The 25772-nt window shown below is 35.9% G+C and overlaps 1 protein-coding gene across 9 annotated transcripts in view; it reads right to left on the reverse strand.

Moving 5' to 3' along the window:
* Positions 1-231: 231 nt before the first annotated feature.
* NEXN (nexilin F-actin binding protein) overlaps positions 232-25772 on the reverse strand; it is a 53702-nt gene continuing 28161 nt past the window's right edge. For 5 of the 9 annotated variants that reach the window (XM_020891960.2, XM_070467874.1, XM_020891957.2 and 2 more), the window contains 9 exons: positions 23805-23846; positions 22424-22621; positions 22157-22333; positions 20288-20476; positions 13799-13996; positions 5939-6160; positions 1647-1832; positions 1033-1390; positions 232-937 (listed from right to left, as the gene is read on the reverse strand). In XM_020891960.2, the coding sequence (XP_020747619.2) occupies positions 924-937; positions 1033-1390; positions 1647-1832; positions 5939-6160; positions 13799-13996; positions 20288-20476; positions 22157-22333; positions 22424-22621; positions 23805-23846 (1584 nt within the window). In that variant the 3' untranslated portion in view covers positions 232-923. Of the gene's footprint in view, positions 1391-1646; positions 1833-5938; positions 6161-13798; positions 13997-20287; positions 20477-22156; positions 22334-22423; positions 22622-23804; positions 23847-25772 lie in introns of all 9 variants that reach the window. The other 4 variants (XM_070467871.1, XM_070467875.1, XM_070467876.1 and 1 more) reach the window with 3 other exon arrangements.

Raw genomic sequence — 25772 nt, forward strand, 5'->3', positions numbered from 1 at the left:
AAAATTGTTTTCCAGAAAACTAAAATATAAAACAACTTGATAATAGAACATGATAGCTAATTATTTACAAACTCACTTTAAAAACTAAAATTGATGATTGTGTCATTTTCCCCTACACCTAATTAATTCTTTTAAATATGAAAATCTTTGATTATGTTTTCTCCTGCATGAACTATTAATACAAAGTTTTCTCATTAAAATATAATTTGCTGAGGAAAGTCACAACATAAATTTACTTTTTGTAAGCTTGAATATATATTACACAGATTTGAAAAATACATGTTTTATATTCCCAACATTCCATATTAGGCAGTGGTATCCATCATATTTGCTCTGGCAGTTGTTTCTTAAAAGTCTTTTAATTTTTGGTTTGTTTTGTGTTCTCTCTGCATAGAGGGAGAAATGACAACCCTATCCCCTCATCTCTGCTCCAGAAAGACTTTGAAACTACAACAGCCAAGATGATGCACTACTGAGGGGAAAGCCCACTTAAATTGATAGGTTCCAAATTCACTACTCATCTATTTCAGACTAATTTTAGGTGTGATTAGTTCATAAATGATAGTCTATTCATGCAAAATGTGTCCTGTTTATAATTTCTCTAAAACTTAATTGCTGTAAACATGAAACATACACAGCATTTGTAATAGGTTCTGATAGAATAATTGAGTAAATTCCCCCCCTTTGCCCCATTAAATTACACATTAACTTACACTGCATAATGGGGTGATGAATCTGGTGCTCTTTTGGAAAGGAAAAAGGTATTTTTTAGATGAGCTTGTTTTTTGAAGACTGTTAGGGAAAGGAATAAGAAGTCAACACAGTGGTACTTCCAGTTTCCTTTTTTGGCCCCGCCACAGAAAAGATGGATGTAGTAAGAAAGTCGGAGAGAGAGGGTGTGTTCCAGGGAGAGGGAAGGGGACCTAGTAGTCGTCAGCTAAAAAAGAGAAGAAGAAAAATGATTTTTTTTTCTCAGAAAAAAATTTTTAAATAGAATGAAAGTTCTAGATTCAAAGAGTGATTAATTCTTACTTTCAATGGTAAGAATACAGGTACTAGCTGCAGATCCTTTGCTGTTCACTGCTTTACACATATACTCTCCTTCATCTTCTGGGAAAGTTTCTGGTAAATAAAGGCAATAAGTTTCTCCTCTTTCAATATATTGATAGTCTTCTCCATCCTGCAATATTTCTCCTTCAAACCACCATGTAATTTCTGGTTTGGGTTCTCCTGTTACTTTAACAGTAAATCTGACTGGCTCACTGTCTACAACCGATGTGTTTCTTAGAGGCTTCTTAAACCACGGAGCTCCTGATCTGGTTTGCTCTTCATCTTCAATGGTAGATCCATTCATGGTGCTACCCTCTTCTTCCTCCTCCTCTTCCCTTTTCTGTGTTAAAATAAGTGCATTCAGATTGGCATTTATACTGTAGTCGCGTTTTCAGGACAGTGATTTAGTAATAGAATTTGGAGGTAGGTATATTTTCCCCCAAAGTAAAGAACATGTAAGTGTGCTTACTATAAAGTGTGTTTTACATTAACATTTCACTGATTTGAAAGCTATTAAAATGTATTTTTAGTCCCCCTCTTAAATTTCATTGTTTTTCAGAAATCTTTGGTAAAGAAAGGATATGAAAGCCTGGTACCTTTTGTAGTGCTGCATCAATTTCCTTTTGTTCAAACTGCATACGTAGTAACTTTTGCTCTTCAATTCTTCTTTGTTCTTCTTCTTCTCTTGCTTTAGCCATACGTTCAAATCTAGCTTTCATATTCACTTTATGAGTAAATGGAGCCTCACTTTTTTTTGCAGGCTTAATGTCAACATCTTCCTCCTTTACAAAAAGGGGCCAAGAATAAGAATTGTTTACTTTCTAAAAACCAGCAAGAACTAAAATGTTAATAGTTTTGGAGATGCCTAGGCACAAGATAATTAACATGTTCGGGTTATGCTATTTCCTGCACTGCAGACTATCCCCCAGTTTAGGAAAGATGAAAGTTCATTTGTGAAATACTCTTTTTAACAGTTGGAATTATTCTCCCAGTGTAAATATCACACATTGTCTCCAGAGTCCTAGTGTATTTGCCCAACCAAATCTCAGTGCTTGTTAATAGTACTGAGTAACAGAAAAGGATGAGGAAATCATACACTATTAACAATTATTAAAATACTTTCATAAGAGTCTCCACATAACTCTTTACCTACTACATAATACAGAAATGCAATTTTGTTATTTCCCACTTCATGATTTCTTCCTCATCCTTTTTTGCTAATAACAGATGAATTCCATCCAGTAAATAATTTATCGATAAGCAATGGCAAAGAAGAACGTTTACAGGTAGAATAAAATAGGAAGACAACTGTTGAAAGAGGCAATGACTGAAACTTGGGGAAACGGAGGGAGTACAGTTCTGAGTCAGTTTATTTAGGGGTAAGAGTTGGCAGCCATGAAAATAAAGGGGTAATGTAAGGGTAGAATTTGATCTGTCAGGTAGTGCGTCTGTAAAACCAATTTGGTGATGAGGTCACTCACTGGCCTTTGAGAGCAGTTTTAGTAGAATGGGGTCTTTGTGAGTACAGTTAACCCATGGTTTCAAAAATACCTTGGTTGTGGTTGACTCTTGGTCGCTAAACTCCTTAGACTCTTGTGAGTTTATCTAGAAATCTCACCATTCGTATTTCAAAGTACTATGAGGAAACTACTTCCACATACCCTATGCAACCAAACAAAATTTTCAAATAAGCTATAAAATAATTGCCTGTATAAGAAAAATATTGGTTCACCAATGTTTTATAGTTTAAAGTGTACCACGGCTCCAATGAATATAGAAGTTTAAGTTGGATTGTTTTCCTGGTTCTCCTGAGTCCAGTTTTTATTTGATACTGGAAAATGCTAGGATATCAGACATAATTAGAGACTTGATGGGTAAATTCTATTTTTCATGCCATTATTTAGCCTTCAGTTGATAAACATACCAGACTACCATTATTGCTAATGAATTTTATTGATATGATTGTTTCTTGTTATTTTTTTTTTAAATAGGGTAAAAAATACATGCTAAACAATGGTCTGCTTGTTTAATAAGCAAACTAGTAAACTGCAGTTTTATCTCAACAGACTTTTCTGAGACTTACATGGAAAGAAAAATGGACCTCTTTGTTCACACTGAATATTTAATGTTATTCTTTACTTAACAAATCTTCAAGATAGTATATTTCAGCAAATATAACAACTACTGTTCTGACTAAATCCCTCCCACTTAATAACTCACCTTCTAGATTTTTGTATAAAAGTTTGTGTAAACTCATAAATTTTACTTATGTAGTTATAAAACCTGCCTTTAGAAAATAAATTTAAGTAAAAGTTAACTGCAAGAAAGTTTATGAATAGTCTTACAGTTATTAAGTACAGTTGCCTTTCCTTGAATCCCTGTAAAGCCAGGTTAGAAGGTTTTAACAGTCCATGGCTGATTCATGTCAATGTATGACAAAACCCACAATATTGTAAAGTAATTAGCCTCCAACTAATAAAAATAAATGGAAAAAAAAGTTTTAACAGGAAATGGATCTACTGAGAATTACGTTATAAATGGAATGATCTTTGTTCTTTAATTGCATTCTTAGTAGGGCATCGGTACTCCCAGCATGTGGATATTACAGGCAATACAATTAAGCAGTGAATTTGGGATAAAAGAGAATGTAAAGAATGGTTCTGGAGAATCAAACTAGAAAATCAGACACTATTAGGCAGTTAAGTGATTTATGTACCAAATGTTGGTACAGTTAAGGGCTACAGGAGCTGGGATGGAATTCTTAGATTAGGTAAGTTTACATGAGTTAGGCCTTGAAAGATGTCTGGAATATAGAGAAGGTATTTTCTAAAGAAGGAAACCTGAAATGATCAGAAGGGACAGGTCCTACCCTGGAAGTTGACTATACTCTGCCAGAACTATGCTAATACAGTATTTCAGTGACCCTTAGTTTATTGAGATAAGAATGTCAGGTTCCTCACAGGAAACTCAACTCAGGACATCCTCATGGGTTAGAGAGTCAGCCAGCTCCTAATCTCCTGTTTTATACAAGAGCCAGTAACAGCATTAAAACAAGAAACCACCAGCATCATTTCTTGTATTCTTACCTACAAATTTTATAGGGTTAGGTATGACTGCTCTGAGATTTTACTACCTTTAACCAGAAGAAAAGGAAGTGGGGCAAGTGCATCCTGATTTAAATTCTTTACCTTCTGTGATTTATCTCTAAGGAATCAACTGATCTTGTGGCCCATCCATCCACTGAATGTTCATGTTTTCCAGGATTTTATTCATCTGACAACTATTAACCCTTTCAGGATGGCTTTAATCTACATCTGTACTTTCAAATAGTATCCAAAAAAGTTACAGTCTCTAGTTCCTGCCTCTTAACTGAGCTCAATGCCTATGTTTCAGACTGCCATTACTTGTCCAAATATAGCTCAAACTTCACAGGTCCAAAACAATTTGTTCATCCACCTCTCTCCAGACTTCCTGAATTCTCTGTAGCATCATACAGTTTCCCTACTCGTCTTGAAGAAATGTTAGCCTTTTCAGCAACCACCTGCCTGTAACTCAATTTTTTTCCCTTGACCCCCAACTTCATTTCCTTGTCCCAGTTCATCCTCCATGACCCCAGGATTCTTAAAGCTAGCTTTTTATACTCTGTCCTAAAACTTTGATTACTAACATTGTTCCAAAATCATAGTGCCTGCAAGGTTAAAAAGGCCCTTCAGCTAACAACGCCTAGTTTTACAGCTTTTTATCCTATCACCTATAATTGTTTGAAACTATTTTCCACTTCACCATGTGACTTTACTTCCCAGTCATTATTTTACATCCCTACACCTGTTAGATGATTCTAAACACCATATGAGCCAGGACTCATGCAGGTTTATTTGCCAATGTAGCCCCGGTGTCCAGAACAGTCCCTGAAACTTAGGGTTTCAAATAATTTTTTAATGCATGAATCCAAAACCCATCTTAAGCTTCAACATGATCACGCAATGAAGATGCCTATGTGATAATATTCCATGTTTTAAAAGTCTCTTCGGCGCACCCCAATAAAGTTACTTAACACGGCATCAGAGATGGGTCATCTTGCTTGTGCTTGTATCTGCAATACCTTGTGCTGTGCTCACATTCTCCCTGTCTCAATGAATTGCTTATAGTTCTGGAGTTTGCCCATAGTTTCATCGTTTTTATTCAACAATCTCCTCTGAATGCCCTCCCAAATTCTCACACTGTATTACAGTTGAATATTTGGTGAGAATGAGTTTTTAGAAGAGCATGTGTTAGATACAACAAAAATGGCAATTCTGACAATAAGCTTTCCAGATCTTATTTAAACCAATATTCATATCATGGAACTAGTCCTTAAACTGGAAGGGACATTATGGTCATCTCGTGAGTATCTCCATCTCCTTATTTTAAATATGGAGGTACTTCAAATTCACATCACCTGAATTTTTATTTAGGCTCTGTTCCTGAATGATTTAGCATGACTTTGAGCAGATCACATAGGCTTTGTTGGCCTCATCTTTAAGTAATAAAGTAGGTATGAATAATCCCTGGAGTTTAACTCAAATATACACTGGTTCCTACTGATTCAAAGTAAAAACTTGTACCAATAAATATTTACTTTTGAGCTATTTTTGCTAGAGTGAAACATTTGATGTTCACCATAGGCTCTCATTCTCTCTGTTCCAAAGTAATTTTGGAACAATACTAGAATAGCGAAATCTTTCAAAGTCTCAAGATCTTAATGTGATTTTGCTCTTTATTAGTTCCCAGATTATTATATTCTCTGACGGTTAATTTTAAGTACAAACAATTTCAAAGTCATTGTTACTTCTGTTAAATTCATCATTATTGTATTATAACTTAAATATAAAACTATATATATATATACCTCATGAAAGTTTTCTGCTTCTCTCTCTTTAATTTCAAGATCAATCGCTCTTCTTCTTGCTCGTTCTTCTTCTATCTTTTTCTGTATTTCTTTTTCAGACAATTGTCCAATTTTTTCAAACTTGCTTTTTAAATTTTTAGCTTGAATAGAACCACTCCTTTTCAATTTGATTAATTCTTCATATTCCCTGCTCAGTTCAAAGGTTTCATTTTCTTCCTCTTCCTTCAAAAAAATTAAGATTTTTACGTATTAAATACCATAAAATTAGTTTGTACATAAGTTATCCAGAAAGCTCACTATTATTTGAAATCAAAACTAAATGTTATAAATTTTCCACTAAAAACTATGCCTAAATTTACTAATTAAAAGTAGTGCTATGCTGTTTTATAATAGCCAGGACATGGAAGCAACCTAAATGCCCATCAGCAGACAAATGCATAAGGAACCTGTGGTACAAATACACCATGGAATATTACTCAGCCATTAAAAAGAATTCATTTGAATCAGTTCTAATGAGATGGATGAAACTGGAGCCCATCATACAGAGTGAAGTAAGCCAGAAAGATAAAAGACCAATACAGTATATTAATGCATATATATTGAATTTTAAAAGATGGTAACGATAACCCTATATTCAAAACAGAAAAAGAGACACAGATGTACAGAACAGACTTTTGGACTCTGTGGGAGAAGGCGAGGGTGGGATGTTTTGAGAGAACAGCATCGAAACACGTATATCATCAAGGGTGAAACAGATCACCAGCCCAGGTTGGATGCATGAGACAAGTGCTCGGGGCTGGTGCACTGGGAAGACCCAGAGGGATGGGGTGGGAAGGGATGTGGGAGGGGGGATCAGGATGGGGAATACATGTAAATCCATGGCTGATTCATGTCAATGTATGGCAAAAAACATTACAATATTGTAAAGTAATTAGCCTCCAACTAATAAAAAAGTAGTGCTACAAATATAAGACTTCAGATAACATCTTAACTTCATTTAAAATACTACTTAACTAGAGACTATGGCTGAAAAGCTCATTAATATTCCATTATAATCTGCTAAAACTGAAATATGCATGTGAAGATTAGCTTTTATGAGGAATTGTAGAGGAATCTTTTAGGGGAAGGTAAAGAAAATTTTAAAAAACACTGGGCTGAGAGAAGTTCTAATTCTGACTCTGATACTGTGTGGCCTTTTGCCTGGTCTCTCAGTCCACTGGACATGATTTTTTCATCTCTATATAGAGCCACAGAATCTTTAAAAATTACTCCTGCCTTTGATTTGATGATAGTCAAATATCACTCAATACTCTGAATTAAGCATTTCTACAGACACAGTGTGATAAAATCCTTACATTTTGCTACATATCACTTGTATTCTCTATATTCTGCCAGGAAAGATAAGGAGTCAGTGAAAATCAGGCTCCAGTTCTTTATACCATTGTATCTTGAATACTTTTTATTCAAGTTTTTCCTTTGCTTTTCACAAAATATTGTGTATTTCACAAATATAAAATATTTGTATACTTCTTACACTAAATCCTAATGGAGTAGTAAAATATTGCAGTTATTCCTGGTACACTTTTCCTGGGGAAGACCTAGAGTTCCAGGCAGAGAAGTAAAAAGGTGGGACAGGGTTTGGGTAGGAGCAAACGGTATGCAGGGAGAGTTACAGTGGATGATTTTGACATGAGGCTTAATCTTTTGATTCAACAAAAGGAAAAAAGTTTTATTTCTCATACCACCTCCACATTTTGGTCTATCTGGGTGAAAATGAGCAACTCCTAAAATAGCAGAAATTAGCAATTATGACATTGTATCATATCACAGTGGTTCCCAGGTCACTGATCAAAATTAGTGGTTGGCTAATCAGTTACAATCTGAGTAATCTTGAAATTGGCTTTCTACTTGCTTGAAAACTCCCAGACATAGCGGAGTAGCACCATAATGTCTGACAATTAACTTGCCATGTATTAATTAGATTACTTCTCAATAGTATACTAAAATATATTCTAGTTTACTTCATTTTTCTAGACAGACAATTCATTTTCAGCTTCCTTTATAAGATAAATGCTATTACTCTTTTTTAAATTCCAAGGCTAGACCTTGCAGTATTTTCCTGTAGCATATTCATTATATTGTCTTATTAACTATATATACAGCATTTGTAGTCTCTTGGTCGATTTGGGCAAGGAAGTAAATATCCCTACAAGTCCATTGCTCCAACCCATGACAGAGTCAGCTTCTAAGAGGCTGTAACCTCCTTGAAGGAACCCACTCAGTTCCTAGATCAGGAGCTGGCAAGAAGTCCCCCCAGAGTCAGTTGTTAAACATGCCATTACACTACCAGTCCTAGTTGAGTTGGGGTGCTCGCCTCACCCCAATAAATGGGGTTGTGCATGCATCCTAGACTGCTGCTTGTGTTGCTTCTGTGGCCCATTGCCCAGCCAGAAGCCTAAGGTGACAGTAGAATGCTGGCCTCCTCCCTTCCCCTCCCCTCTAACTGCTTGGCCATCCAGATGGAGCAAAGAAGTGTCCAGAGGTAGGAAAAGGTTAAACAGGGTTTTTGCAGCATCAGGAGGTAGGAGAAGAGGTGTCAAGAGCCCACCATGGATACAAGCAGAGAGACATCATCAGGAGTGGTTGAGGCAAGGCCCCCAGACTCTAGTGCAAGCTCCACTGTCCAGCTACTTTACTTGTAACACAGAGATTCAAAGATAAACATGTAAAGTTTCAAAGACAACCTCAGAGCACTAAATCCTAAGTGTGACCCTTCTGAATCTGGGTCCTATGTGGGCACAAGGTGCATGCTCATGAAGCTGGCCCTGTAGAGTCTATAGTACAGGCATACCTTGAGAATATTGTGAATTCAATTCTAGACCACCATAATAAACATCTTAATAAAGTGAGTCACATTAATTTTTTGGTTTCCCAGTGCATACACTATACTATAGTCTATTAAGTGTGCAATAGCATTATGTCTAAAAAAACAAAATACATACCTTAACTTTAAAATATTGCTAAAAATGCTAATCTGAGCCTTCAGTGTCATAATCTTTTTGCTGTTGGATATTCTTGCCTCAGTGTTGATGGCTGCTGACTGATTAGAGTGGTAATTGCTGAAGGGTGCAGTGGCTGTGGCAATTTCTTAAAATAAGACAACAATGAAGTGTGCTGCAACAATTGACTGTTTCTTTTGTGAATCATGTCTCTGTAGCTTGCAATGCTCTTTGATACCATTTTGCCCACAGTAGATTTTTTTTTCAAAATTGGAGTCAATCTAAAAACTGGTAGCACTTTTATCAACTAAGTTTATTCAATATTCTAAACACTTTGTTGTCATTTTAACAATTTCTACAGCACCTTCATCAGGAGTAGCTTCCATCTCAAGAAACCACTTTCTTTGCTCACCCATATGAAGCAACTCTTCATTCATTAACGTTTTATCATGAGATTTCAGCAATTCATTCCTATCCTCAGAGACCACTTCTAATTCATATTCCCTTGCTGTTTCACATCTACGGTCACTTCCTTCACTGATCTTGAACCCCTCAAAGTCATCCATGGAGTTGAAATCAACGTTTTCTACGTTGAAATGAGTTGAAATCAAATCAGTTGAAATCCTCAGTTGAAAGAGTTGAAATCAACTCTTCTGAATTCGATATTTTGATTCTTTCTTCTCATGAATCATGAATATTTGTAATGGCACCTGGAACGTTGAATCCTTTTCAGAAGATTTTCAGTTGGCTTTGTCCATATTCATCGGAGAAATCACCATCAGCTCAGTTCAGTTCAGCTCAGTCGTTCAGTCATTCCCGACTCTTTGCAACCCCATGGACTGCAGAACGCCAGGCTTCCCTGTCCGTCACCAACTCCCAGAAACTACTCAAACTCGTTCATCGCGTCAGTGATGCCATCCAACCATCTCATCCTATGTTATCCCCCTTCTCCTCCTGCCTTCAGTCTTTCCCAGCATCAGGGTCTTTTCCAGTGAGTCAGTTCTTCACATCAGGTGGCCAAAGTACTGGAGTTTCAGCTTCAGCATCAGTCCTTCCATGAATATTCAGGACTGATTTCCTTTAGGATTGACTTGATGGATCTCCTTGCAGTCCAAGGGACTCTCAAGAGGTTTCTCCAACACCATAGTTCAAAGGCATCAATTCTTTGGTGCTCAGCTTTCTTTATAGCTTTGACTAGATGGACCTTTATTGGTAAAGTAATGTCTCTGCTTTTTAATATGCTGTCTAGGTTGGTCATAGCTTTTCTTCCAAGGAGCAGGAGCCTTTTAAATTCATGGCTGCAGTCACCATCTGCAGTGATTTTGGAGCCCCAAAAAATAAAGTCTGCCACTGTTTCCCCATCTATTTGCCATGAAGTGATGGGACCGCATGCCATGATCTTTGTTTACTGAATGTTGAGCTTTAAGCCAACTTTTTCACTCTCTTCTTTCACTTCCATCAAGAGGCTCTTCAGTTCTTCACTTCCTGCCATAAGGGTGGTGTCATCTGCATATCTGAGGTTAGTGATATTTCTCCCAGCAAACTTGATTCCAGCTTGTGCTTCATCCAGCCCAGCATTTCACATGATGTACTCTGCATATAAGTTAAATAAGCAGGGTGACAATATACAGCCTTGACTTACTCCTTTCCTGATTTGGAACCAGTCTGTTGTTCCATGTCCAGTTCTAACTGTTGCTTCTTGACCTGCATACAGATTTCTCAGAAGACAGGTCAGGTGGTCTGGTATTCCCATCTCTTAAAGAATTTTCCACAGTTTGTTGTGATCCACACAGTCAAAGGCTTTGGCATAGTCAATAAAGTAGAAGTAGATATTTTTCTGGAACTATCTTGCTTTTTCGATGATCCAGCGAATGTTGGCAATTTGATCTCTGGTTCCTCTGCCTTTTCTAAATCCAGCTTGAACACCTGGAAGTTCATGGTTCACATACTGTTGAAGCCTGGCTTGGAGAAATTTGAGCATTATTTTGCTAGCATGTGAGATGAGTTCAACTGTGCAGTAGTTTGAACATTCTTTGGGATTGGAATGAAAACTGACCTTTTCCAGTCTTGTGGAAACTGCTGAGTTTTCCAGATTTGCTGGCATATTGAGTGTAGCACTTTCACAGCATCATCTTTCAGGATTTGAAATAGCTCAACAGGAATTTCATCACCTCCACTAGCTTTGATCGTAGTGATGCTTCCTAAGGCCTACTTGACTTCACATTCCAGGATGTCTAGAGAAGACTCTATACATGGACATCACCAGATGGTCAATACTGAAATCAGATCGATCATGTTCTTTGCAGCCAAAGATGGAGAAGCTCTGAACAGTCAGCAAAAGCAAGACTGGGATCTGACTGTGGCTCAGATCATGAACTCCTTATTGCCAAATTCAGACTTAAACTGAAGAAAGTAAGGAAAACCACTAGACCATCCAGGTATGACCTAAATCAAATCCCTTACGATTATACAGTGGAAGTAACAAATAGATTCAAGGGATTAGATCTGATAGGGTGCCTGAAGAACTATGGATGGAGGTTCGTGACACTGTACAGGAGGCAGGGATAAAGACCATTCCCAAGAAAGAGAAATGCAGAAAGGCAAATTGGTTGTCTGACAAGGCCTTACTGAGAAAAGAAAAGCTGAGAAAAGAAGAGAAGCAGAAGGCAAAGGAGAAAAGGAAAGATATACCCATCTGAATGCAGAGTTCCAAAGAATAGCAAGGAGAGGTAAGAAAGCCTTCCTCAGTGATCAATGCAAAGAAATAGAGGAAAACAGTAGAATGAGAAAGACTGGAGAGCTCTTCAAGAAAATTAGAGCTACCAAGGGAACATTTCATACAAAGATGAGCACAATAAAGGACAGAAATGGTATTGACCTCACAGAAGCAGTAGATATTAAGAAGAGGTGGCAAGAATACACAGAAGAACTATAAAAAAAAAAAAAAATCTTCATGGCAGCTAAAGCCATACAAAATTTATTTCTTCAATAATAAGACTTGAAAGTAGAAATTCCTTCTTGACCTATGGACTGCAGAATGGATGCTGTGCCAGTAGGCATGAAAACAGCATTAATATCATCACACATCTCCATCAGAGCTCTTGGGTGACCAGGTGCACTGTCAGTGAGCAATATATTTTGAAAGGTATCTTTTTTTCTGAGCAGTAGGTCTTAACGGGCTTAATATTCAGTAAACAGTGTTGTCAACAGGTGTGCTGTCATCTAGGCTTCATTGTTCCATTTATAGAGCATAGGAAGAATAGATTTAGCATAATTCTTAAGGGTCCTAGGATTTTCAGAATGGTAAATGAGTAGTGGTTTCAACTTAAAGTCACCAGCTATTTTAGCCCCTAACAAGAGAGTCAGCCTGTCCTTTGACGCTTCAAAGCCAGGCAATGACTTCTCCTCTTTAGCTAAGGAAGTCCTAGGTGGCATCTTCTTCCAATATAAGCCTGTTTGCCTATATTGAAAATTTATTTTTTAGTGTAGCCACCTTCATTAATTATCTTTGATCTTCTGGATAACTTGCTGCAGCGTCTACAATAGCACTTGCTGATTCACCTTGCACTTGTTATGTTATGGAGATGGTTTCTTTCCTTAAACTTCAAGAACCAACCTCTACTAGCTTCAGACTTTTCTTCTGCAGTTTCTTCATCTGTCACTCTTCATAGAATTGAAGAGAGTTAGGGCTTTGCCCTGGATTAGGCTTTGGCTTAAGGGAATGTTGTGGTTCATTGGCCTTCTATCCAGACCACTAAAACTTTCTACATGACAGTAAGGCTGTTCTACTTTGCTATAATTCATGTGTTCAGTGGAGTAGCACTTTTAATTTCCTGTAAGAATTTTTCCTTTGCATTCATATCTTGGTTAACCATTTGGCACAAGAGGTCTAGATTTCAGCGTATCTCAGCTTTCAACATGCATTCCTCACTAAGCTCAATCATTTCTAGCTTTTAAAGTGAGACAAATCGCTTCTCAACCAAGCATAAAGTGAAAGTCATGAGACTCTCACTTGAACACTTAGAGGCCATTAATTGGCCAAATTTCAGTAATTTTGTGTAATGAAATAGGCCCAAGGAGAGGGGAAGCCAGTAAGTGACACAGTCAGAACAGAATACATATGTAGATTAAGTTCATCATCTGCTATGGGTGCAGTTAGTGGTGGCCCAAAACAATTACAATAGTAACAACAAAGGTCACTGATCACACACCACTATAACATATATAATAATGAAAAAGTCTGAAATATTCCAAGAAGTATCAAAATGTTTTACAGAGACACAAAGTGAGCAAATGTTGGAAAAATGGGTCCACTGACTTGCTCCATGCAGCGTTGCCACAGACTTAATTTGTTAAAAAATGCAGTATCTGTAAAGTGCAATCAAGTGAAGCACAATGAAATGTAGTATGCCTGTAAAATGATTCAAAGACTTGCCAAACTGATGTTCCTATTAGCATCCGTGGTATTCTTGTATGTTTTTATTTTGATGATCAGTTTAATTCTGTTTCAAGGAAAATAAGTATAAATGAGTATACTAAGCACTCTAGAACAACAGTTCTCAATCATGGTGTAATCACACACAACTGTGAGTATATAGGAAGAAATATTTACTTAAGTACTAATGTAATATCTCAGTCGCTTGGAATTGTATATTTTTCAAACTAGCAAGCAGGAGTAGAGTTATAGCAGGCTGGAAAGGTACACTCAACTCAACTATGCTAAAACTTGTACCAAGTGCCTCATAGGAATGTCCTTTATGTGAATAATAATACTTAGAAAATTACTGTAAGGTAATGTATGGGAAATACTTAGATTAATAGATATTTGTGGGATATAAATGGATATTTCTTAAAATCTTACCTCTCCCATTTCTTGTCTCAGTTGTTCAAATTCCTGTTTTTCCATCTCTAGTTTATGTTTCCGCTCCTCCTCTGTTCGTCGTCTTTCTTCTTCCATTTTTTGTTTTAATAATTCTTCAAAATTAATTTCCAGTTTTCCCGGTATAAGAGATTCTTGAGAGATTGTTTTATACATCTCTGGGGTGTCATCATCTACTACCTATTTAAAATAATTATTTTATCACTCTTGCCAGAATTATACATACTAAAAAGGGAATATCTCTTGAATAGAAAGATTTCACATTGAACTAAAAAACAAAAATTCTCTTTAAAAATATAAAACAAACAAGTAATAATTATTAGAAAACATAAGACTAAAGTATTTTGTAGTAACACAGAAAATGGTGACCATCTAGTCTCCATTCCAATGAACACAAATAAATACTTTGACTTTTACTATGAGTAATTTGAATTAGGGGCTTCCCAGTGACACAGTGGTAAAAGAATCCACCTGCCAATGCAGGAGATGCAAGAGATGAGGGTTCAATCCCCTGGGTGGGGAAGACCCCTGGAGGAGGAAATGGCGACTCACTCCAGTATTCTTGTCTGGAGACGCCCATGGACAAAGGAGCCTGGCCGGCTACAGTCCACAGCATCACAAAGAGTCGGACACAACTGAGAGATGGAGCACACGATTTGAATCAGACATTAAGAAGCTCGAGCAACAACAAAAATTTTCATTAAAAAATTAAAAAGATGTTCTAATATTGGGAAAACTTTTTAATTGAATTAAAATGAACCTCAGGACTTCCCTGGTGGTCCAGTGGCTGGGACTCCATGCTCCCAATGTGGGGGGGGGGGCTACCTAGGTTTGATTTGTGGTCAGGGCACTAGATCCCACATGCCATAACTAAAATCACACACGCTACAACAAAGATCAAAGATCTTACGTGCCCTAACTAGCTCTTGGCACAGTCGAATAAATAAAATTTTTAAAAAGTAAAATGAATCTCAATTCTGGTAATTAAAATAGAGCGTTTCAGTTAAATCATGGTTTTAACTGAATGAGTTATCATTATGATCCCTTCATAATCAGGCAATAATCACTTAATGCTGTGATTTTATTATACTGATTTTTTTCTGTCAGGCTAATTAAAAATAAATAATAGTTAATACTTACAACTGCCAGGTATAATTCTAAGCACTTTACATGTATTGACTTATTTTTCTATAACCATATGAAGTAGGTGTTATTAATATCCCCATTTAATAGATGAGGAAACTAAGGCAATAAAAAGCAACTTGTCCAAAGTTGATACAAATACTATATGGGAAAGGTGAGATTCAAAACTTGAGAAGTCTAATAAAATTATAAATAACTATTTAGACTACCTTTTCATAATTTTATAAATTACATGTCTAACTGCCATTTAGTTGCAACCATAGACAAGTTACATAGCCTCTTTAGATCTGAATTTCCTTATCTGCGACAACTTTCATTGAATTGTCATGAATCACATAAAGTTTGGAAACACTCTGCAGTGTGCCTGACACCAAGGTAAGCTCCCAAAGAGCAGTTTTATTATTACAATATCATTGTATACAGGCAGTCTCTAAACTGCAAAAACTCTGCTTTTAAGTCATTGACTGCAATACATTTTGCATGACAAGCAATTACCTAATTCTATTCCCTGAAAGTACATACATAAACCTCTCATTTAAATCATGTCCCTTTATTTTTTTTAAATTTTTATTGGTAAAAATAAATGGAAAAAAATAAATAAAAGTAAGCCTTTTAAAATCAAATAAATAAATAAATAAATTATGTCCCTGTGGTTGAACTACACACTTGAATAAGAAAAAACAAATGGTAATTATTTATTTGTTCCAAGTTTTATAAAAGACAGGCTTTACCACAAAACCAGTTCAACTCAGAAACAATGTTTATATAGTTTTACAATCCACATATTACCCCCCAAATTTTTTAATAATATATGAGCTACTTGAGCTATAATATGGACTGATGCTGAAGCTGAAACTCCAGTATTTTTGTCATCTGATCCGAACAGATGACTCATTGGAAAAGTCCCTGATGCTGGAAAAGATTGAGGGCAGAAGGAGAAGAGGGCATCAGAGGATGAGATGGCTGGATGGCATCACTGATGCAATGAACATGAACTTGGGCAAACTCCTGTAGATGGTGAGGGACAGGGAGACCTGGCGTGCTGCAGTCCATGGGGTCACAGAGTCGGACACAACTTGGGCAACTGAGCAACAGTGAAATGACAATACTTGGTCCTAGATAAGAAAACCACATAAATGAAGGAAAAAGTTTCTCATTCCTAATATAGAAATGTCTCTAGGAAACTAGAGTTTTGGTATAATGACATTTCCCTTCCCTGCACTTTTCTCACTAGTACATCATGATAAAAGACAGATTCGGCCTAAAAATCTGCCCCAGGACTAGATTTCTTAATCTTCGCAGCTACTTCTCATTTAGTGCTTCTGAACCAGCTTGTTCTCTAAAAATTAAGTGCTTTCACAATTTTGTAGGGGTGCTTTCACAATGTTTGTAGGGTTTCTGTGTAGAAACCATTTGTGAATCAAGGATTACCTAATAATAGACATAAGACAGTTTTAATATCACTTATTCCACAAGCATTTTAGGAAGTTTGTTACACCTGAATGCATTGTGCCATGTGTTCAATGTGGTCTCAGCCTTACTGAGGGAGGAAGACAGTCATAAGAAACAAGAATACAGCACTACTGCCATGCTGGGGGAACACAAAATGCTTTAAGAGTACATGAAAGGAACCCTTTCTGGGAGTTGTACTATCAGGGAAGGCTTCCAGAGGAAATGGAATATATTAATAGGAGAAAGCAGAGAAAGGAAAGGAGAGGGGTAATGTGTTTCATACAGTATTTTGAAGTTCCAGAGATCAGAGCATAGCATTTTGAAGAAATGGAAAGAAATTTAGTATGTCTGGAACAAACATGGCAGATTTAACAAAGAATCAAAAAATGAAACGAGAAAATACTGGAGCAAGATTGTAAAGAAATTTGTTTTAAAATTATAGTGTTTAGATTTTTGCTTTAATGGAAATATGAAATTTTTAAGCAAAGTAGTAACAAAATCAAATTAACTTCTTTTTTTAAAGAACAGTTCAGTTCAGTTGCTCAGTCGTGTCTGACTCTTTTCGACCCCAGAGACTACAGCATGCCAAGCCTCCTTTCCATCACTAACTCCCAGAGTTTACACAAACTCGTGTCCATCATGTTGGTGATGCCATCCAACCATCTCATCCTCTGTCGTCCCCTTCTTCTCCTGCCTTCAATCTTTCACAGCATCAGGGTCTTTTCAAATGAGTCAGCTTTTTGCATCACGTGGCCAGAGTATTGGAGTTTCAGCTTCAACATCAGTCCTTCCAATGAACACCCAGGACTGATCTCCTTTAGGATGGACTAGTTGGATCTCCTCATAGTCCAAAGGACTCTCAAGAGTCTTCTCCAACACCACAGTTCAAAAGCATCAATTCTTTGGTGCTCAACTTTCTTTACAGTCCAACTCTTGCATCCATACATGACTAAAGGAAAAACCATAGCTGACAAAGTAACATATCTTCTTTTTAATATGTTGTCTAGATTGGTCATAACTTTCCTTCCAAGGAGTAAGCGTCTTAATTTTGTGGCTGCAGTCACCATCTGCAGTGATTTTGGAGGCCAAAGAAATAAAGTCTGCCACTGTGTCCCCATCTATCTGCCATAAAGTGATGGGACCAGAACCATGATCTTAGTTTTCTGAATGTTGAGCTTTAAGCCAATTTTTTCACTCTCCTCTTTCACTTTCATCAAGAGGCTCTTTAGTTCTTCTTCACTTCCTGCCATAAGGGTGGTGTCATCTGCATATCTGAGGTTAGTGATATTTCTCCCAGCAAACTTGATTCCAGCTTGTGCTTCCTCCAACCCAGCATTTCACATGATGTACTCTGCATATAAGTTAAATAAGCAGGGTGACAATATACAGCTTTGACGTATTCCTTTTCCTATTTGGAACCAGTCTGTTGTTCCATGTCCAGTTCTAACTGTTGCTTCCTGACCTGCATATAGATTTCTCAAGAGGCAGGTCAGGTGGTCTGGTATTCTCATCTCTTTCAGAATTTTCCAGTTTATTGTGATCCACACAGTCAAAGGCTTTGGCATAATCAATAAGGCAGAAATAGATGTTTTTGTGGAACTCTCTTGCTTTTTCAATGATCCAACAGATGTTGGCAATTTAATCTCTTGTTCCTCTGCCTTTTCTAAATTCAGCTTGAACATCTAGAAGTTCACGGTTCACATACTGTTGAAGCCTGGCTTGGAGAATTTTGAGCATTACTCTGCTAGTGTGTAAGATGAGTGTAATTGTGCAGTAGTTTGAGCATTCTTTGGCATTGCCTTTCTTTGGGATTGGAATGAAAACTGACCTTTTCCAGTCTTGTGGCTACTGCTGAGTTTTAGAAATTTGCTGGCATATTGCGTGCAGCACTTATGCAGCATCATCTTTTAGGCTTTGGAATTCCAAAGCCTAAACTCAGCCTAAATTCCAGCTCAACTGGAATTCCATCACCTCCACTAGCTTTGTTCGTAGTGATGCTTCCTAAGGCCCACTTGACTTCACATTCCAGGATGTCTAGCTCTAGGTGAGTGATCACACCATCGTGATTATCTGGGTCATGAAGATCTTTTTTGTACAGTTCCTCTGTGTATTCTTGCCACCACTTCTTAATATCTTCTGCTTCTGTTAGGTCCATACCATTTCTGTCCTTTATTGAGCCCATCTTTGCATGAAATGTTCCCTTGGTATCTCTAATTTTCTTGAAGAGATCTCTAGTCTTTCCCATTCTATTGTTTTCCTCTACTTCTTTGCACTGATCACTGAGGAAGGCTTTCTTATCGCTCCTGGCTATTCTTTGGAACTCTGCATTCAAATGAGTAAATCTTTCCTTTTCTCCTTTGCTTTTCACTTCTCTTCTTTTCACAGCTATTTGTAAGGCCTCTTCAGACAGCCATTTTGCTTTTTTGCATTTCTTTTTCTTGTGGATGGTCTTGATCCCTGTCTCCTGTACAATGTCATGAACTTCCGTCCATAGTTTCATCAGGAGAACTCTCCTGGCTTTATGGGCTTCCCTGGTGGCTCAGGTAAAGAGTCTGCCTGCAGTGGGGGAGACCTGGGTTCAATCCCTGGGTCAGGAAGATCTCTTGGAGAAGGAAATGGCAACTCACTCCAGTACTCTTGCCTCAAAAATCCCATGGACGGAGGATCCTGGCAGGCTACAGTCCAGGGGTTGCAATGAGTCAGACACAACTGAGCGACTTCACTTACTTTCTTTCTTTCTTTCCTGGCTTTATAGGAAAGAATAGATTATAGGCAAGAAAGCAAATTAATTAGGAGGTGGCCTGAGGCAAGGGGTAACGGTGACCTGCACTATAGTAGTAGCAGTAGGAAGTGCTGGGAAAGATCGAAGGCAAAAGGAGAAGAGGGCGGCAGAGGATGAGATGGTTAGATAGCATCACTGACTCAATGGACATGAACCTGAGCAAACTCCGGGAGATGGGGAAGAAAGGGAAGGCTGGTGTGCCACAGTCCACAGAGTCACAAAGAGTCAGACATAACTTAGCAACTGAACAACAGTGGGAAATGGGGGAATTTTTAGAGTAATACATAGGAAATGAGACTTAGTGAGTGAGTGGATATGAGGCACAAATGAGCAGTGAAAGTGCTTAAGGTTCTCAGATTTGATTTAAGCATCTGTGTGGATAATGAGGCCAAAAAACACTTGGAATATGTGTCTGAAGCTCACCCAGACATAGGAAAAAAACCAGGTCATTATATGACTGAAGCAAATGAAAAGGTTTCAGGAAGATTGTGCAGCATTCACATGTCAACATACTTAAAAATAGAGTTTGTCAAATAATTATATATTTAAAATATTAAAATGGTATAAAAAGTATAAGTTTGTAGCAGAGTTAAGTTGGATAGCAATATCCAGAGTGGTGATAAGCATTTTGGAGAGTTAAATAATTGTGATTAAAGGGCTTTGGTCATTTAATGTATCCTGATGGGATGGAACTTGGAAAGAAAGGAGGGAAGGAAAGAAGGAGTAAGGAAGGGAAGGAGGAAATGCGGCTAGGTTCGAGAAAAGAATGGAGAGAATGGAAGGGAAGGTGGGGGTAGGAAGCCCCCTCCCTCCTAGCTTAGATACTTAGTTCTGGAAAACACACCTTCTCAGAGAAGGAAGATAATATATGCTAGGCAGAGCAATTTAATCAGAACATTTTCAACATGGTACTGAAGCAAACATCTTTAACTGATGGTATTATGCCAAAGGAGACTTTTAAAAACATATATGCCATCCCTACTTTTGGCACAACTTCCAGAAATAATAGGGTATTCCCCTCAGTTGAATGCTTTCTCCTAACATACTCTAAAAGCTGAATCCCAGTGGCCGCCTGCAGTCACATGCTGTCTTACCATGCTTCTCCTTGCTTCGGCAAACGCCTTCTTTTCTTCCTCTATTCTTCTTCTGGCATCTTCTTCTGCTTTCCTTTTTTCATCTTCTCTCCTTTGTCTTTCTATTTCTTCAAAACTGAGCTTGAGTTTACCAGGGCGGTACCCTTTAAAAATGTTTTCTGTGTCTTGGTTTTCCTCCTCTTCATTTACCTAACCAACAAACAACTCATTATTAAGAAATGAGATTCATCAAAGACAGGAATGAATTATCAATCAAAAGGCACAGACTCAGTCACCTCACTCACATAGGGGACCATAATCTCCTTCCTTTATATGATTCAAAAAGTATGAATCTAATATTTCATCTAATATTCTAATTAATATTAGATTAATATTCTAATTCCAGAATCTAATATTAAAAAAATATGAATCTAATATGATTTCAAAAAAATCAAAGCTGGAAAAATTACACGTTATTTAAAAGTGTGTGTATGTACTTTAATTGAGGTTCAAGTTTACACACACAGTCTCTTTGATAATAAAATAAGGTCATTCTGTAATTGTCATGGATTTTTTTTTTTTACTATGAACTATGGTAATTAAATGGGTAAAATATCTGGAGCTATTTTATATACAATTAAAATTTAATGATTTTATAATTAATATAATATGAATTTAATTACTCATTGAAATTTATGATTTAATTAATTAATGATATTACTATGTCTTTTCACTAAATTGACCACCAGTGATATCTAAAATGTGTAGATATCCAACTATAACTGCCCAAAAGTAACAACATTTTCAAACAAAATATCTAGAAAATTTTAATTTTGGAGGTACAGTCCTTAGAACATCATTATTTAAAGTTGATCAAGGAAGTCTGAAAGCTTAAAAAATTATATATGTTCCATTCGTCGGTTCTTGCAATGGATTTGGAATCAGTGTTTTCTTATTTCAGTTTTATTTTTTGTTGGTAAATCTGTTAACTGTGATAGCAGTTAATGATTTTAAAGCACTTATTGGGAGTTCCCTGGTGGTCCAGTGGTTAGGATTCTGCACTTCCATTGCAGGGTGCACAGGTTCAATCCCTGGTGAAGGAACTAAGATCCTGCAAGCTCCACTGCATGGTCAAAAAAATAAAAATTACAAAATAAAAATGAATAAAAAATAAGGCACTTCTTATATGCTAGACACTAATTGCTTTCTGTGTTAACTCATTTAATGATTTAAGAAGTAGGCCCAATTATTTTCACCATTTTACAAATGAGGAAAGATACAGAGAGGTTAATTAAATAACTTGTCTATGGATACACATTTAATAAATGTTAGATATATGAATCCAGGCAGTCTGGCTCCAAAGTCCATGTTCTTAACCACTTAGATTGTATACATTTACACACACATGTATGTGCAGTATATATATGTGTGTGTGTATATACACACATTGACACTAAGTGTATACTTATGATTAGACTTGAAAGTGTGCTGCACCATGCTGCTAAACACACTGCAGACTGAACTAACAGATAAAGAGTTGATAAATATTTTGTATATTTATAACAATTATATAAATAAAAATTTGGAGAATATTAGAGAAAATATCCAAAAATGGAAATTAGAACATAATATGGATGCATATTATATATGGAATATGTATACAATTTCAAAATCAGACCGTTCTACATAGAAAATCTCCTTAAATTTATAGCAATGAACCTTTCCAAATCCAGCTACCTCCCTTAATATTGAATGCTTTACAGGTAACATTTATATAATATTATACATATAATTTATATAATATTATAATATATGAATATTATATATAATTATGTGCTATAATTATGTATTATAATCCACATATATAAATGTTACATCAGTTTGTTTTACCATTTGCCGCCTTGCTTCTTCAAAAGCACGCCTCTCTTCTTCTAAACGTTTTCTTGCTTCCTCCTCAGCTTGCTTCCTTCGGTTTTCTTGTCTTTGTCTTTCCAATTCTTCAAAAGTCAGTTTCAATTTTCCAGAAGAAAGTGATTCTTTTTTTGCCTCACTTTCTAGTTCATCATCCTAAGAAAACATAATGAAAACCTACCCGTTAATCATAAAAGTATATGATTTGAATCAACTTAACTTTTTATTTGTTAAAAAAAAAATTACCATGACCAATGAAAGACACTTTGCTTCCTTGAGAGATCGGCGTTGTTCTTCATATTTTATTCTTTTATCTTCTTCATACTTGACCCTTTCCTTCTCTTCTCGTTCTTTTTCTAGATCTTCAAAATTCTTTTTTATTTTTCCAGGTGTTTTGTGTGATTTGACAGGTACCACTGTTACAAGCAGTGACTCATCTCCTTCCTAATTTATAAAATAGGTGATTAGCATATTTCTTCCATATCAAAATTTAGATTCCATGGGACATTACTTCCATCATTGGTGGATTTCATTACATTGCTATCAATGCTATGAAGAACAAAAATATAGTTTTTATGGATTACTATTAAATAGCTCTTTCTCTGAATTCATTGTACATTATGAATTAATCTTACTGAAATCCATTGCTGACAAGGTTCAAGAAGCATCCTTTTTCCTAGAAGATGGTGTTAATACAGTGTTCAGATAAAACCATGTGACATTATCTGAATTTCGCTATCATGCACTCATCCCACAAAAGGTAATGTGCATGTGAGCATACTCTCAATCAATTTGATGGTGGACAGATTCAGTTTAAACACACAAGAAAGCTTTCTGCATCTGGCTTTTCTCTCCATGTAAGTTTTTAAATACTTAATAAAACCAACATTTAGCGAGAAAAAAAAAACAGTATTTCCAAGTGATCTAGAAAATATTTATATTATAGACAAAACTCTTTGGCATTTGGTCCTATTCACATATTCTTAAACTTGTTTTTGAAATTCATTTTAATTAGTTCTTTTACATCATCTATTATTGCCTCTGAACTTTTTTCAAAAACAAAGTGAAGAATTATAATTTGTAACACATGCCCCTGAAGTAAAACTGCTTCCAATTTACTTGTCTGTACTTCTAGGCACACCGTCAAATTGATTGATCTTTAACTTTGTATGTTAGATTAGAAGAGATCTAAAACTGCTGTGGTTGTTGAACATTCCTTCATGGCAATAGATACTGTACTCTCTGCTAGTATGTAATAAGCAAAACAAACTATCAGGAACTCTGAGGAAAGAAGACAAACGATGAAAAGAAAACTGCATTTTTCAACATTAGCTTTCAACAGTCTCAACTATTAGTAACAGTTCAAGAAATATATAGTCTTGGCAGAGTATTTCAAACTCAGATTTGTGCCTCTACTTGAATCATGAGAGCAAAAACATACTTTTCTCCAAAAACACTAAGCTATATTCTTTGAAAGTGCAAAAGTATGACCTTGCTTTGCAAAATATTTTTGTCCTTTTTCTTGTTGCTATATTCATAATAGAACTTTTAATTTTTTTAATTGAAAGACTATTTGTGAACCAGATAATTTTAGGTGAATGTTTCATCAAAGGAAATGTCCATTTACCTCTGGTGCTGATTCAGTTTCCGTATTGTTTATGTCCTCAATCTATTGAATAAGAATTTCATATCATTACTTTACATCAGATTTCTGCGTTTTGCTTTAAACATATAACTGAAAAGTAATTTAGTTGTGATTTATGGTAAATTTTCAAAATTTAGAATTTTGGAAGTATTTTTATGTTACTCCAAATTAGCCAATTATGTCCTTTTTAAATAGAGATTAAACCTTCTACTAGTTTTTGCATTTTGATATTAATATCTTGGGAACATTATATTAAGAAAAAATTAAAATAAAGCCTACCTTTGTAATTCTGGAATTTGAATAACGGACCAAGTTCTTACAACATGGCTGTGAGCTTACAACCAACAGTTATTAAATAAACAAGCAATTTAAACTGAGATACAGAAACATTTCTCCATTCTCTGCCACAATGAAAGGAAAACCTATCATTAGCAACCAAATAATCATCATGACTATATTTTACAATATGGCCAAAATATAACTGACACAATAATGAAGTGCAGTGAAAGGTATAAGCTTTCACATGTCTAGTTTAGAAGGAAAAACAATCATAATTGTTTATTGTATATTTTGACCAGATCTATATAGGAAAGGCCCTCATTCAAAAGGAGGGAGCTCCATTTGGCCAGTGTGGTTAGCAAGCTAATGTACATAGCAGAGTAAGAAATGACAGAAAGATGACTTAAATAGCACAATGTTTGAAGTCTCAGGAAAAAGAAACATAAACAATGGGAAAATGAAAAAGTTAGAAAGTAAAAATTCAAATTGTTTATTGTTTTAATTTGATTTCTAACACCAGTGAAAGAATCTGGAAGTAGTCTGTTCCTCACTCAGGCTAAGGGAATTCGGCTGTACATTGCTCATACTAGGTACTGGGCTGGTTTAATCCCTATTCTCTCATCATCCCTCTTTTCTACAGTCTCCATCAAGGGAGAAATTATGCATTTTACTAAGATATCAAATTTCTTGAAAAATAAATTATTCTGAACAAATTGTATTTTAAAAATAAATCTATTGTGTATTTTAGTAATTTATTTTAAATAGTTTTGTTCAGAATAATTTGCTTTCTTATGGAATTATCTATTATACTGATTTGCTGTGTAAATGATGAAACTTTTATTGAATGATAAATGATACTATGAAAAATTCTAGTAGACCTATAATAAAATAATTATAAAATTATTTCCCTTCAAAAGAGTGATAATAATTACCCCACAATTTGTGTTAATCTCAATAAAAAGTTCTAGGAGGTATGGTGAGAAGTGAGAAATTGAGAGCATAGGGGAAAAAATTCTAAATTTTTTAACCCCAGATTTCTTTTTCTTGGTGCTACCACCTTTTCAGATTTTTATTACCTTGCAGTAGTAAACTCTTGTGTTGGCCAAAAAATTCATTTGGGTTTTTCTGTAAGCTGGCTCTAGTAGCATTTAGTTGCCTTTAACTTCATTTGAAACAATTTTGTTAGATTGTATTGTGACAGTTGTCATATCTGGGTGCATTTAAAAAATCTTAAAAAATTGGTGAACTTCGTGCAGCGATTTTAATATTGAAGATGGAATAAAAATGCTTTATTATCTCGAGAAAGGTAAAAACACAACTGAAATGCACAAAAGACTTGCAGTGCATGGAGAAGGTGCTGACTGATGGAACGTGTCAAAAGTAGGTTTTGAAGTTTTGTGCTGGAGATTTCTTGCTGGATGATACTCCATGGTTGGGTAGACCAGTTAAAGTTGATAGTGATCAAATCAAGACATTAACTGAGAACAATCAGTGTTATACCACGAGTGAGATATTTGACATATTCAAAATATCCAAATCGTGCACTGAAAATCATTTATACCAGCTTGGTTATGTTAATTGCTTTGATGTTTGGGTTCCACATAAACAACAACAACAACAAAATCTTCTTGACTATATTTCCAAATGTGATTCTCTACTTAAAGATAATGA

This window comes from Odocoileus virginianus, chromosome 5 (genome assembly GCF_023699985.2).
Source record: "Odocoileus virginianus isolate 20LAN1187 ecotype Illinois chromosome 5, Ovbor_1.2, whole genome shotgun sequence".
Classification (NCBI taxonomy): domain Eukaryota; kingdom Metazoa; phylum Chordata; class Mammalia; order Artiodactyla; family Cervidae; genus Odocoileus; species Odocoileus virginianus.